Here is a 14,734-nt window from a genome sequence, read left to right on the forward strand (position 1 = left end):
GAGGTGCTAATATTAGAAGTGTGGGATTTTTGCCAAAAAGTGGGATTTACCTAGATTTGCTAAAAGATGTACTTTTGTCTTCTAGGAAAACAATGAACGGGAGAAAACCTGGAAGCTTTTTGCTGCACTGTTGAATAAGGAAATATAAAAACGTTTGTACCTGGAGCATCTCTGTCCCTGTTTCCAATGGGTGACTTCTGAAGCTGGAACTACCCCGCTACCTGCAGCAGCCACTTCTTTCACTGTGCATCCTGCAGGGCGAAAATGAATTTCACAAATTGCACCACTGAAGCCAACGTGGCTGCAAAGCCAAAAACTGTAACTGAAAAGATGCTTGTTACCCTGACCCTGGCCACAATCACAACCTTGACTATGCTGCTGAATTCAGCTGTGATTGCGGCAATCTCCACAACCAAGAAGCTCCACCAGCCAGCAAACTATTTAATATGTTCGCTAGCTGTGACGGATCTCCTTGTTGCTGTCCTTGTCATGCCCCTGAGTATCACTTACATAATGATAGACAAATGGACTTTGGGATACTTCATCTGTGAGATCTGGCTTAGCGTCGACATGACCTGCTGCACATGTTCGATTCTTCACCTGTGTGTCATTGCTCTGGACAGGTACTGGGCAATCACAGATGCCATCGAATATGCCAGGAAAAGAACAGCCAAAAGGGCTGGGCTGATGATCGTCACCGTGTGGACTATCTCCATTTTCATATCCATGCCCCCTTTGTTTTGGAGAAATCACCACAGCGTCAATATTCCCAGCGAGTGCCGCATTCAGCATGATCACGTCATCTACACTATTTACTCCACATTCGGGGCATTTTATATACCTTTGACTTTGATCCTGATTCTGTACTACAGGATCTACCACGCTGCCAAGAGCCTTTACCAGAAGCGGGGGTCAAGCCGCCACCTCAGCAACAGGAGCACCGACAGCCAAAACTCTTTTGCCAGCTGTAAGCTCACACAGACGTTCTGCGTCTCGGACTTCTCCACCTCCGACCCAACCATGGAGTTTGATAAAATCAACGCGTCCGTGAGAATCCCTCCTTTTGAGAATGACCTGGACCTGGCTGGTGACCGGCAGCAGATTTCCACCACACGGGAGCGAAAGGCTGCTCGCATTTTGGGACTGATCTTGGGTGCTTTCATTTTGTCCTGGCTGCCCTTTTTCATCAAGGAGCTGCTGGTGGGCCTCCACGTTTGCACTGTCTCTCCAGAAGTAGCAGATTTCTTGACCTGGCTTGGATATGTCAACTCCCTTATCAACCCTTTGCTGTACACTAGCTTTAATGAAGATTTCAAACTGGCCTTCAGAAAGCTCATCAGGTGTCGAGAACATTCTTAAAAGTACTGGGAGATGATGATGATGACATGACTCCTGGCCTTAAGAATGAGAAAACTAATTTGACTATTGTCACTGCCCTTGACAAAGGGAAAAAGGGATTTTTGTGTTTGCCTCTTTGCTCGACTTCTCTTTAGCCTGTAAATTTGTTTTGCTGTTTTTTTTACCTCTGGTGTTATTCATGGTAAAGAGTTTGAAATAAATTTATTCTACAAAGAAACAGATTTTTTAGCAATGAAACAAACAAACAAAACATTAGATAGTCATGTTTACGGCATTCTGTGTAATCAATGACTTGAGAAGAAAACAATATTCACATTTCTTTTATACTTTTTTAATTTAAGAAGCGAATGTCTAACTTAACATGCACTGTAGTAATATGAAGACTTATAAACTGAATTCCATATATATGCATTCAAAATTAATAAACACTTCATGGTCATAACATCTAAACAGAAAATATTTATTGTGGCATTTTGAAAAAACTGTAACAGTTTTTTAGAAGGATAGTAGCCACCATTTCCAGCGTAGGTTACAACAAAAATAAACCATTTATTCTTCTTACCCCCACAGAAATACACTGCCAAAACAGAAAACAAAGTTCAGTTCATGTCTCCTAAAAGCAGATCGCATCTCGTAGTCCAAAATAAGTGGCTCTTTTTTTTGTGCAAGTGACCTGATTTATGTTAAAAGTATTGGACAGACTCTGAAGTTTGTTTAACAACTGAGAAAACACAGCTATCAAGTGTTGTGCTTGTACGACCAGCTGCACATCTGACTGGTCACCTTTTAATACCACTATTTATTACCATCTTTCTTCAGGGCTCAAGCTTTGTGCCTCGGTCAGCTGTGGGGTGGCATTGTTCAGTTTTTCCCTGCTTCCTGTGGACCTTGCAGTGCACAACCCCATGGATTGACAAACCTTACCCCACAGACTCAGAGTGTTGTGTGTCTTCTCAGAAGGCCAGTAATGTATGGTGATCAGAAATATCATCTAAAAACAAATTACTTTCTATTTGAACAGCAGCAGCAGAAGAAAAAAAAAAATAGGGAAAAGAACTTTTTAAAATAGAAGTCTATTGTATGCATGTCCCTCTTATCTTCATCTTAAAATTCACAATGGCATTCTTGAAACTTAACCTATGATCAAGTCCTCTAGTAGGATTTCTTGTTTTGGCAGTCCACCAAGGAGTTACTTGCCTTGTCCATACAGAGACAGAGTCCTTCGTATGCTGTCTTCTGTGCCTATGGAAGTTAACATGCCCTGGTTCAAACATTTTGGAAATCAGGCTGGGAAGAGACAAAATCCAAACTAAGAATCTGGTACTGTCCATTAGTAACTCCTAAATACTGCTTAGATATTGATTACTTATCTTGCACCATAATCTTCTCCCCTGTCCATTTTTCTGGACAAATTCTTTTTGAATTAAACCAATATACCATATAGAAAATATCACATATATCAAGCTGACGTGCAATAACAGTGAACTACAGCATGGCAGCTCCAAATCCATCAAAACAAATATTAGAGGTAGCAGAAATGTTGTAACAGCACTGGAAGCCAGCCCTGAAAAATGTTTTGAAAATTTACAGCACAACGATCATTTTTCTTATCAAGAGTCAAGGAAGTGTAAGTAACATGAGTAATAAACTCCAGATGGAGCTGAGAAATTACATCCTTATTTCTGAAGGAAAGCGTTCAGTTGGAAAGATGCAGTTTTGCAAGCTGAGTGTAAATCAAATCTGAAGGTGACAAAAGTGTGACCTACTGCTTACCCACATCCCAGTGGGACTCTGCTTCAAGGCCTACAAGTTTCCCATGCCTAGATTTAGGAGGCTTATCTCCAGCTGCCCTTCTGAAGCTCTCCTCACTGCTGCCTTTCCCATCTGCCTTTAGGTTTCCTATTAGTTAATATCTAAAATGAGGGAAAAAACAATCATCCCAACCACTGAGAATGTCTTCCAGTGTGAAAGTCCAGAGATCCATAGTGTTTTTTCCCTTTCTCAACTTGTTGGAGACTGAAACTGTCAACTGAATCTGGGAACAGTGGCCTGACCCTGCCCATTCAAAACTCTCAAAGCAGCTTTACAGAGTACGTATGCTATTAGGGAAAAAAATGGCTGAAGGACCAGAAGTGATGAGCATGATCTCCATAGTAGCTGCTGCAGGTAGGTTGACATATTTCAGACAGGTATGAAAGCTGTAAAATAGAGGGGCTGCATTATCTTCATTTCTAGCAGTCCTTCTAGTATCTGGTCTGCACTATTATCACTCAAACCACCAATCAGTGTCAGGTTGAAGACTGTGTTTAGATTTAATATTTAGAGGTAATTAACAGGAAAAAACAGATGGCTGGCGAATTTTCGTGCTTCCCTGTTAAATAAAGACTCACCATTCACTGCCAGCTGACTACTGCTTTTCTAATTAAGTCATTAGCTAAACACAGAGCTATGTTTTCTAACAAATGCCACTAGACTGATGAAGATGTCCTGTACGTTTTCCGCACGCACAAAGTCAGGAAGAGTTTAAAGTACTATTTACTTATAACAATTTAACTTGACCAGAAATTACCTGTTATCTGATGGAAATAAAAACCTTTGCTAGTCTGGCATCATTATTTAGCAAGTTTATATATATATATTTATTTATTTATTTATTTATTTATTTTCTTTCCATTAAGTATTTGCTGATTTTACAAAAGGTTTGGAGACATTTCCTGAACTTAGACTTCTTGTCCATGGCAATTACCCATTCATCCCTGGCCTGGCCCGGGCCCACCCACACTATGCCCTGCCATGCAAGCTTCTCCCAGCAAGCTCTTAATGAAGCATCCAAGACCTTCACCCAACATCCACCTTAGCCTCTCTGAAACGTCTTTTCTCCTCAAAGTCTTATTTTCTCTGATGGTCTCCTTGATCAGTTCTCTTATCACCTTTCTTCCTGTCTGTATCTAAAGGTTTCTCTCCGTATCAATCCCCTATCTCTACAGCAGGCTACATACTTTCAGTGGGTACTGTTTCATCCTATATTTACGCCCCCAATTTACCATCCCACCTTTGGATTTCTGACTCCCTCTAATCCCAAATTTAATGTGGTCCTGCTGGAACAAGGCTCCACGCTCTCCTCCCATCTCAGCCCAGGTCTCAGTGCTGTTAGCAAGATTCTCATGGTCATGGGTGTTCAAGTCTGAAAGTTTTTACTCTCTCTTGCATGTGCTTCACATCTTCAGGGAATATTTTCTCTCTGTAAGCAGACAGTGCTTTGCTGTGAGTTTGTATATCCTTAGCCCTGAATACCTCACGCATCAACCAGCTGGCCTCCTCAGAAGACATACTCTTCAAATGCTATTTTACCTGCTATTTTTATTTTGTCAACCTTCTTCTGTACCCTACATCTGTTGCTCCTTTTCTACCACATTAAAATCAACTTTCCTATCTTCACTTTTAGGGTCTTGTACCCATACCTGCACAGGAAACTCATGTTGTACTCAGCCCTTCTGTTCTGCCTGTGTCAGCCTCAGCTCTCTTCTCTGCAAGCTTTCACTTCACCACATGGTGCCACATCCCTCCTTGCAGCTGGTGCTTTTTTCTTTCTCTAACCCACTTCTGACATGACTCTTTGTGGTTGTTTCATCCTCTTGGACAGCTCAACTCCACCACAACTGGTCTATCACTCCCCTTCCTCAAAGGAAAAGGGGGAGAAAATATGATGGAAAAGGACTCAAGGGTTGACATAAGGACAGGGAGATCACTCAACAATTATCATCGTGGGCAAAAAAAACTCGGTGTAGGGAAATTCATATAATATATTGGGGTCCCTCCCACGGGATGCCGTCCTTCCCCAACTGAGCCTACAGGGGCTGCCCACAGGCAGCAGCTCCTCAAGCACTGCTCCCACACGGCTCCGTCCCACGGGGTCCATCCCCCAGGAGCAAACTGCTCCAGCACGGGGCCACCACGGCTGGGCGGCAGCTCCCCCCAGACCCCCTGCTCCTGCGTGGGCTCCTCTCCACGGGCTGCAGCTCCGGCCCGGGGCCTGCTCCTGCGGGGGCTCTCCATGGGCCGCAGCCTCCTCCAGGCCACATCCCTCTGCTCCACCGGGGGCTCCTCCACCCATGGGGGGGCTGCAGCGTGGAGATCTGCTCCATGTGGGACCCATGGGCGGCAGGGCGACAGCCTGCTCCACCAGGGGCCTCTCCACAGGCTGCAGGGGAACTGCTGCTGCCTGCCTGGAGCACCTCCTGCCCTCCTGCTGCACTCACCTTGGGGACTGCAGGGCTGCTTCTCACTCTCTCTCTCAGCTACTGTCCCACAGCAGGTGTTTTTTTTTCCCTTCCTTTAATCTGCTCTCCCAGAGGCCCACCCAGTGTTGCTCCCTCGCCCAGCTCTGGCCATCAGCAGGTCCTTTTTGGAGCCATCAGGAGCTGGCTCTGATCTGACATGGGGCAGCTGCTGGGCTCTGCTCACAGAGACCACCCCTGTAGCCCCCCACTACCAAAACCTTGCCTTGTAAACCCAATGCACTGTTGAAAGAAAAAGAGTAAACATGGGCATAATCACATAGGTCACATCATCTCCCAAGTTACGTTATGTTTCTCTAGTGCATAACACATCCTAGGCACAGCAAAAGTGCATTAATTGCTACTGAGCCACTCAGATGTGACCCATCCACATCCATGAGCCCCAATGCACTGATCTGTTTGCAGCATGTCACATTTATGTTGATGATCTTCCTGAATGGAAATGGACATTTGAATTGAGCTTTCCAAAAGACTTTGTAAAACAAAGCCCCTGTTTCACCAAGTTTATGCTGTAAAGGGCTGTCTCTATTTGCACATCACTGTTGTATGTCTGAGCTGTGCAGTTTTCTGTAGTTGTCACTCCTTATTTGTCTGTACTACCAGCGGACTCTGTCCTTTGCAGGTACCAGAAGGGAACACAAAAATAAATAATGTGGCTTTATTTGGCGCAAGATGCTAAAAGAAGAAAGGAATCTTTTCGAAGGACTCTATTTATGCTCCTCTGTTTTCAATCCCAGTTATCAAAAAGTAAACAGCGTTGCAGAGTTGAGGAGAAATGTAGGCTTCCAGCACAAATAGAGAGATTGTTCTTGTGCCTTGTGTACTCTGTAACCACTGCAAATATCAGTGACAGACAGGCTGTTCTGCAGTCATCTTTTACACAGCCAAATGATTTGTATGAAGAATTATCTTAAATTGCTTTATTGTCTAAGCGGGTACAGATATTGTGATACCTTTTATTGGTCTAGCCAATATATTACGAGTTGTATTACATAAGAGTCCCATACAACACACATGCTCCCTTTGTGTTATCTGTTTACTCTTGAGGCCAAAAAGAGTAATTCAAAAAATAAAAATAAAAATCTGAGTTTGGATAAATGCCGCCTTCATGAGCTGTAAAAATATTCTTTACCATTTTCTATTTTATACTATGTATATAACATTGCCAGTGTTTCTCACTTCTTCCCCTGCCACTGCCAGGGGATTTTTACTTTTCCATGAATCCCATGTAGGTGTTCGCATGTCGATAATTTTATATGTATTGTCTGGAATATGATAAAATTATTTCTTCTTACCCAGTCTAAACTAACCATTTGCTACTTTCAAATTGAAATAAACTGGAAATTATATCCTGCCATGCCTATCAAGCGTGGAGTACAATTTACAACATTTCTCGTGGTTTAATGTGGCCCTGCCCATGTGTACAGTAACTGTACTACAGATCCCTGTTCAGTAAACATGCCTGGGAAAAATTCCACTAAATTCTATGAGCACTGAATCAGCCCTTTACCTTTAAGGTAAACTTTTAGTGTTGCTGCTGTAAGTAGAAGATGCAACCGTGAGTGAGCCATGGAAAAAAAAAAAAAAAAAAAACATATGCTAGCAAATTATATGAGCCTCTGCTCAAAGACCTAAGGAAGAATGAGTCCTTTCACATTTTTTCCTTCTTAATCATTTTGCTTTCCTCCTCATCTCACCATTTCCTGGTCATTCATTTTTCCCCATGTTTATCTCTCTCTCCTTCCTCTCCACTTTCCTCTGCGTTACAGTGGCATCTAGTAATCTGCAGCAAGCAGCAAGGCTACCTTGGGCAATGCTAACACATTCACCTAAGCATCACTCTGCTCTTGATTTCAGGAAATCAGGCTGCGGATGTTGCTGTTCCATGGTGCTGCTCTGCAGCCTCTGCCACTGTTTCATTGCAGATTCACTACAAACCAGATTCCTAACATGCATCAAGAGTCTTCCAAATGAAAGATGTTGTATAACACACCACGATAGCTTCCAATGCACTATGATTTCTAAGATCTCTTTTTAATAAATATCCCTCTTCTCCCTCATGGGGTTTCTATGCATAGAAACTACTGCCATGGCTAGTATGGTCCCCAGATGCAAAAAGCAGTGATGGAAATGCTCCCCCCTCCCCCCCCCCCTCATATTTTACCCTTTTCCAATTGCTTGCACTGCACTCTTAAAATACATTAGCATATAGATCAGCTTTCTGAAGTTTTCATGGATTAATTTCCTGCATGACAAATTCTCACCCTCATTTCTGTCTGGTGCAAGGTCCCATGTCATTGGGGTACTCAACTCTTCTGAAGTATTGTGCCTGCAATACCCATTTCATATACCACATGACTGCAGATGGACACATTTCTATGAGATGAGGCACAAAGCAGTCTTCTTGTAACTATGCTTTATAAAAGATGCACATTTTGTCAATTAAGAAACAAAACACAACTTCTGGGAAGAGGGAGGACAGAATTTGTACTCCTTTGTAAACTGTTGTTTTGCACGTAATGTGAAATGACTCAACTTCTGGCTATTAATTTTAAAGGAGTACTAAGAATCAAAACATGAAATCACACGTGCGTGCCTGAGTTACCTGCAACAAGCAGAGTGACCTTCCCATGGATTTAACAAGAACACAAAAGATTGTTTCTTTCCAATGCCTTCCACGACAACCTTTTCAGAGAAATAGAAAGTCACAAATGACTACCACTTCTGTGATGCCACTAGAAAAAAATATCTCAATTGTTTTTAGGAGGTACAGCCTGACAAGCTGCTAAAGCACTGGGATAAGCTCCAAGAAGCATATTTCTCTAATAAGTACAAAACCAGGTTAACACCTCCAGCTTGTTAGTTTTTGGATTGCAGAATTGGACCACTGAAATCAAGCTTACCAGCTAGAGCTTTATTTTGATTTATACATACTCCAGTGCAATTTCTCATTCTTTTATTGCTAAATTTGCATTTAAGAAATAAAAGGGATCACTTCTTAAATACAGAATAACAAGAAAATATTCTCTCATTCTTGCAATTTCAGCAGAACTTCTCCATATTATGACTGGTCATTCATTCTGAAGCAGGCAGAAAGAGAAGAATTTAATCCAATTAGGTCACAGAAGTTAATCTAGGATTGCAAAATTAAGCTTGTTTGTCTTGGTCCAATGTTTGCATACACACACAAGTCACAGATCATAATCAGATTCATGAGGAGCAGTTTTGCTTCTTGCTAGGGAACAGTGTATTTGTGTTTTTAATAGAGGTCAGTAAGAGGCTGCACTCATTCTTCTCCAGCAAGAGACATAAAAGAGCAAACAGGCAATGGCCTTTAGTGGAAGAAAGCTAGAGAAACTGTGCGTGGCAGAGCAGGAGAGGCAGACAGACAGGTGACAGACGGGGAACAAGCCATTGCACCAGCATTGCACCCAGTGGACATCTCTGTGAGGCACTGTTCCTTCCCTATGGCCCAGCATACCCCATGTGCTCCATGTCCAGCGACCTCCCTCCAACCTGCAGCAGAAACCCCCAGGAAAGCAGACCTGAGAGAACTGAGCACATGCTACTATATCCCTGCATGTGTCACCCAGCCATATGGCAAATCGTAGCAAGGAAGAGATAGTGGCAAGGTGGACAGTGGGAGGGGCTGAGTGTTTCCTCTGGAAAATCAGTCGTTATCAGTGGATCCTGATGGAGCCAGCACAGTCACCTCAAGGCAATGGTGAGGACTAACAGCACGCAAAGGCTGGAGGCCCACACATTCCCTTCAAAGATTACAGCTATTTCTATATTGAAGAAACAGCCTGCAGAATATCTTCTAAAGGGGATTGTTTTCAAAGAACAAACTCAAAAAGTTCTGGATCAGCTCATTGTGTTAATTTTTAAAAATATTGCACGCCCATAACATTTTTTGGATTTCATCAAGACACACAAGACAGTGGTAGACCTGGTACTGTGTTCAACTGCCTTTGAATCAGTCCCTTGATGAACAAAATTTGGAGCGATTTTTGAAGGTTGACTGAAAATTTGACTTAGAAGCTGGCTTTCAGAGTTACAGTAACCAACATTGCCTGAATGCTGATTATTTTAGGTTTTCTTGATTCTCTCTCTGTTTCCTCCCTCTTCCACACATTCCCTCTTTATCCTGATAGACTAATTTTACTGAGCTATTTCCTTTATATTGAATGGGTCAGTTTGACTTCATCAGCAGCATGTAGGTTAGAATGTGCATTTCTCAAGCAGTTAAACCAAAGCCACAGCAAACATGAGCAGCAGGATGTGGAACAGCAGCCTAGCTAGAACATATGCAGGATAAAGGTTGATTTGCCCTCTTGATTTGCTCCCTACCATTTTTCACTGTATTTCTCATCAATTCTGTATCTCTGCAAGAGCTCTCTGCACTCTGTGGTACTCTGAGATCAACACTCCTGGCATTGAAATGACAGGAAAAAAGCTAGGCAAGCTAAAGAAGTGACAGGTTAAATGTATTATGCTTCTACTTATGCATGTGCACCATTAGGGACAGAACTACCATCATCTGTACAAAAAACACTGCCTGCTGTCATCTGAGCTAGAAGGCACACTGTTCTTGTAGTAAGCCTTGCCTCCTACCCAGGCCAGCAGCTGGAGGCAGAGATGATTTCATGCCTCTACACCGACCCCTGGTACAGGAGACAGAGGTGGGCTGCTCGCCCCCTGCCCCTGCCCAATACTGGAGTGTCACAGAGTAGATATGCTCTGTACCGTCATCTCACTTGTCTGGGAAGCTCCTTTGATGCCGACACAGCTCGAGTCTGTGTTTAATTCACAGTTGTCAAGGATTGCCTTCTTTTGCACAGGAATGTGATTGCAGGCTGGAGATGGCACATCGCAGGCAAAACAGAGGTATGGAAGTGAACCTCCTGGCAAAGCCTCTTCCTTACTTGCCTAGGTGCCATAAGCTCTGCCATGGAGCTGGAGAGACCAAGAAACCTGGGTGCACAGCTGACCATGTTGCTCCTGTGTGCCATAAGATGGAGAAACAGCACTACACAGAGTTCAATCTTTTGTTTTAACATCACTAAAGGGTTTGATTTGAAGCATCTGACCTACCAGGTTCATCCCCCTGGGCTCACAGGCCTCAGAGCCCAGGAGCACACTGTTGCCATGGATGTTAGCACCCCGTGGGAGGGCAGGCAGCAGGAAGGCAGAAGTGCCACCAAGCCAAAAACTTCAATTTCTCAGTACAGACATGAAACCATCACCTTGAGAAACACACTTAAATGCCCGGATTTACCTTGTAGTGCCAGACAAGTGCCTGCATCAGATCTACAGTACCACAAGGGCAGTTTGGGCTGAAAAAGGAAAGCTAATGTTTAAGTTAACTTATTCAGTTCTGTTTATTAGCAGAGTTTATTTCACAAGCAAGTTTCAGACACCACTTGTTAGACATATTCGCAAAAACATGATAAAAAATTAACATGCACAAGCCTAAAACTCAAGCACTTCCAATTTAAAATATTCTTTGAAAGTAGCAGAGAAACATTTTTAAGGACATTTTGAGCTAAGCAGTAGCAAACAGCCAGGGGTTGCTCTGGACACAAATCTCTTCCAATAGGCTTCTGCTTACACTGATGAATTTTCTCTGTGCCCTAACTTTCCCCAATTACTTTACAGTGAACATTTTCTGATGGTAGTTTTCAGGGTTTTGTGGTGATTTAATCATCATGGACAGCTAAACTCTACTGCAGCAACTTTCTCACTCCCCTTCCTCAAAGGAAAAGGGAAAGAAAATATGTTGAAAACAGGAAAAGAAGGAGGGGATCAAGGGTTGGGATAAGTTAGGGAGATCACTCAAGATTATCAACATGGGCAAAACAAACTTGGCATAGGGAAATTAATAGAATTCATTGCCCATCATTAGCAGACTAAAACAGTGAGAAACTATAAGAAAACTCAAAACACCTTTCGCCCATCCACCCTCTTCCACCTCCTCCCCCCAAAGCAGCGCAGGAGAATGGGGAATGGGGGCTGCGGTCAGTCCCTGACACTTCGTCTCCACAGCTCTTTCATGGTCACTCTCTGCCCTGGCTCCCACACAGCTCCGTCCCACGGGGTCCATGCCCCAGGAGCAAACTGCTCCAGCACGGGGCCACCACGGCTGGGCGGCAGCTCCCCCCAGACCCCCTGCTCCTGCGTGGGCTCCTCTCCACGGGCTGCAGCTCCGGCCCAGAGCCTGCTCCTGCGGGGCCCTCCATGGGCCGCAGCCTCCTCCAGACCACATCCACCTGCTCCTCCGGGGGCTCCTCCACCCACGGGGGGGCTGCAGCATGGAGATCTGCTCCATGTAGGACCCATGGGCTGCAGGGGGACAGCCTGCTCCAACAGGGGACTCTCCCTGCACAGGCTGCAGGGGAACTGCTGCTGCCTGCCTGGAGCACCTCCTGCCCTCCTGCTGCAATGACTTTGGGGGCTATAGGGCTAGTTCTCATACATTTTCTCACTCCCCTCTCCCAACTGCGGCCACACAGCAATATTTTCCCTTCTACTCTCCCAGAGGCCCACCCAGTATCGCTCCCTGTCCAGCAGCAGGTCCCTTTTGGAGCCAGCTGGAGCTGGCTCTGATCTGACATGGGGCAGCTGCTGGGCTCTGCTCACAGAGGCCACCCCTGTAGTCACCCACTACCAAAACCTTGCCTTGTAAACCCAATACAGCTGTTTACCAACTTCACACACACATTGTTTTCACTGCTCTTCAGGTGTGTTAAGCACTCTGTTCTTCAAGTCAATCTTTTCATTTTTTCCTGGTAAATCACAATTTTGTGATCCTTTTTTTTAACCAATCTACCATTTAATGTATAGTGAATGACAAGTGAGTATCTTAAATATTCAAATCAATTAAAGAGCAAAACTCAAAAGCTTTGATAATTATAAGACCTCTCACTGGCTCAAAAGCAATTTTGCCACTTATTTCTCTAATTCCTGCCAAAATAATTGCTACTTTATGTCTTACATGAAGGTCATTAAAAAAAAAGTAGTACTTGGCTTTCCAGGTACAGAATTTTAAGTGATCCAAAGCTTTTTGTTGCCCAGTTCTTAAGCACATTGTTTTCTAAAGCCAAAAATGAAAGCCCTGATTATTTCATGTAATCTCTTGCTTAAAAAGGAGAGAGCGTAGAGTTCAGCTGCTTTTTGCCAGCAGAGATGCAAAATTAATTGAAATCCCAAATGGTCAAGGTTGCGTCATATCCTTTGCCTAATGAGACTGAGATTGGGGTACAAGAGGGGTATCGAGGAGTGCATGGAGTGGTGACAGACAGGATGGGGTCTGGCTGCAGAAGAAGATACCGAAATTTAGATATGTGTTGAGAAGTTTCTGTGTGTGCAGGGCCTGTCAGCTCCAGCACAGGCAGGCAGCAGGAATAACCACAGACTCACAATGGAAACACAAAGCGTACATTTATTTTCATTACCTTGCCAACCAGGGGACCCACAGAACAACACCCAGGTAGAAGCACACAAATGGGGACGCAGGCACCACTGAGCTCGATCCATGCTAGAGGATCAGTCACCTGCCTGCTGTTTATGTCTGTTTACTGACACACAAACATCGTTTACTGCCATGTTACGATCCTTGCTGTGCTTTGATCTTCTCCATACCAAGGCAGGGAGCTCAAGCATGTCTGATGGGGTACCTCCAAGTCTACCGAATACCTATGCTATCTATACACAGATGTTTTACTTGTCAAACACACAGAGGATAAACAACAATAAGTATGATATATGTGTTTTCCTACATTACCACTCTCCCGGCTGTATGTATTCCCAGCTGCAAGATCACTTGAATGTACTTACAGTCCTCCTCACCAGTCTTCTGCTTTTAACCCATTTTCTCCAACAGCTCCTGTTACTGTCAAGAGAGATCTGCTCAGCTCAGCCTCTGGAGTCAGGGGTTGTGATTCATTTTGTCCTGGAACAGACACCTATGCCCAGGCACAACAGATGCCTCACAGATCTGTGCCTTTCCAAAGCAAGAGCTTTGCTGTAAAGCACCCCAGGTATCCCCAAATGCCTACCTGTAGGACACCCAGATTAAGCACTAGATTGTCACTGGTTCCAGCAGTGGCTTGGACCCCTGCCTTGTCTGTAGGTAGCTGCACGTACACTTCAATGCTGAAACAGTCATCCAAGAATGATTTTTTTTAATTTGACCTTTTAAAAATAGCCTTCAAAAAAACACCCTCTGTGTGAATAGCACATCTTCTAGAGAGATAGTTTTCTTCTTTTTCCCACTAAGCACTTGCTTTGGTCTTTCTTTGAATCACATAAAAGTATTTTCTACCTCACTTCTTCAAAATAGTCATGGGTAACCTACAGACTGCTGGAAACAGCAAGGCTAACCAAGGAAATAAAGGTGGGAATACATGTTCGGATGAAGAAAAGGGCCAATTTTTTGTAGTGAATACATGAGCACACAGGGAAAAAGGAATGCAAACAAAGCCAGTCTTCTAGGTCGACTAATGAAAGAAAGAAAGAAAAGAGAGAAAGAGGGAAAGAGAAAGAAAGAGAGAGAGAGAGAGAGAGAGAAAGAGAAAGAGAGAAAGAGAGAAAGAGAGAAAGAGAGAAAGAGAGAAAGAGAGAAAGAGAGAAAGAGAGAAAGAGAGAAAGAGAGAAAGAGAGAAAGAGAGAAAGAGAGAAAGAGAGAAAGAGAGAAAGAGAGAAAGAGAGAAAGAAATCCCCTGCTCATGTACCACAAATGGGTTAAAGGGTATCAATTTTCCTTGATAGCATTTTTTTTCTAACTGATGATGTAGCTGCGTTGTTGAAATATTTAGTAATGTCCTGTGCAAAAACATCCTTGGTGTACACATGGAAAAAAGAAATACAACCATGATGCAAACTCGTTGCCTTGGCAATAGCCGTGAATTCATGTGTGACCCGCACCCTTGTGCAGCAGCTCTCCAGGACAGCCTGGTTTGCACGGCTATCCAAGTGAGAGGCACAAGTGCTTTGAGGAACATTATGGTGATAGGATCAGTCTCCAGGACTATAGCTTCATTAAAACTAGGCCCTTAGGTCACTAATCTGAGAACGCA

The 14,734-nt window shown here is 43.7% G+C and overlaps 1 protein-coding gene across 1 annotated transcript; it reads left to right on the plus strand.

Moving 5' to 3' along the window:
• Positions 1-251: 251 nt before the first annotated feature.
• On the plus strand, positions 252-1,359 carry HTR1E (5-hydroxytryptamine receptor 1E; the record flags this gene model as incomplete). Its single annotated transcript, XM_082758198.1, has 1 exon — positions 252-1,359. The coding sequence occupies exon 1, from the start codon at positions 265-267 to the stop codon at positions 1,357-1,359; it is 1,095 nt and encodes a 364-aa protein (XP_082614324.1). The 5' UTR covers positions 252-264.
• Positions 1,360-14,734: the final 13,375 nt, after the last annotated feature.

This window comes from Aythya marila (genome assembly GCF_965140915.1).
Source record: "Aythya marila genome assembly, chromosome: 3".
Taxonomy (NCBI): domain Eukaryota; kingdom Metazoa; phylum Chordata; class Aves; order Anseriformes; family Anatidae; genus Aythya; species Aythya marila.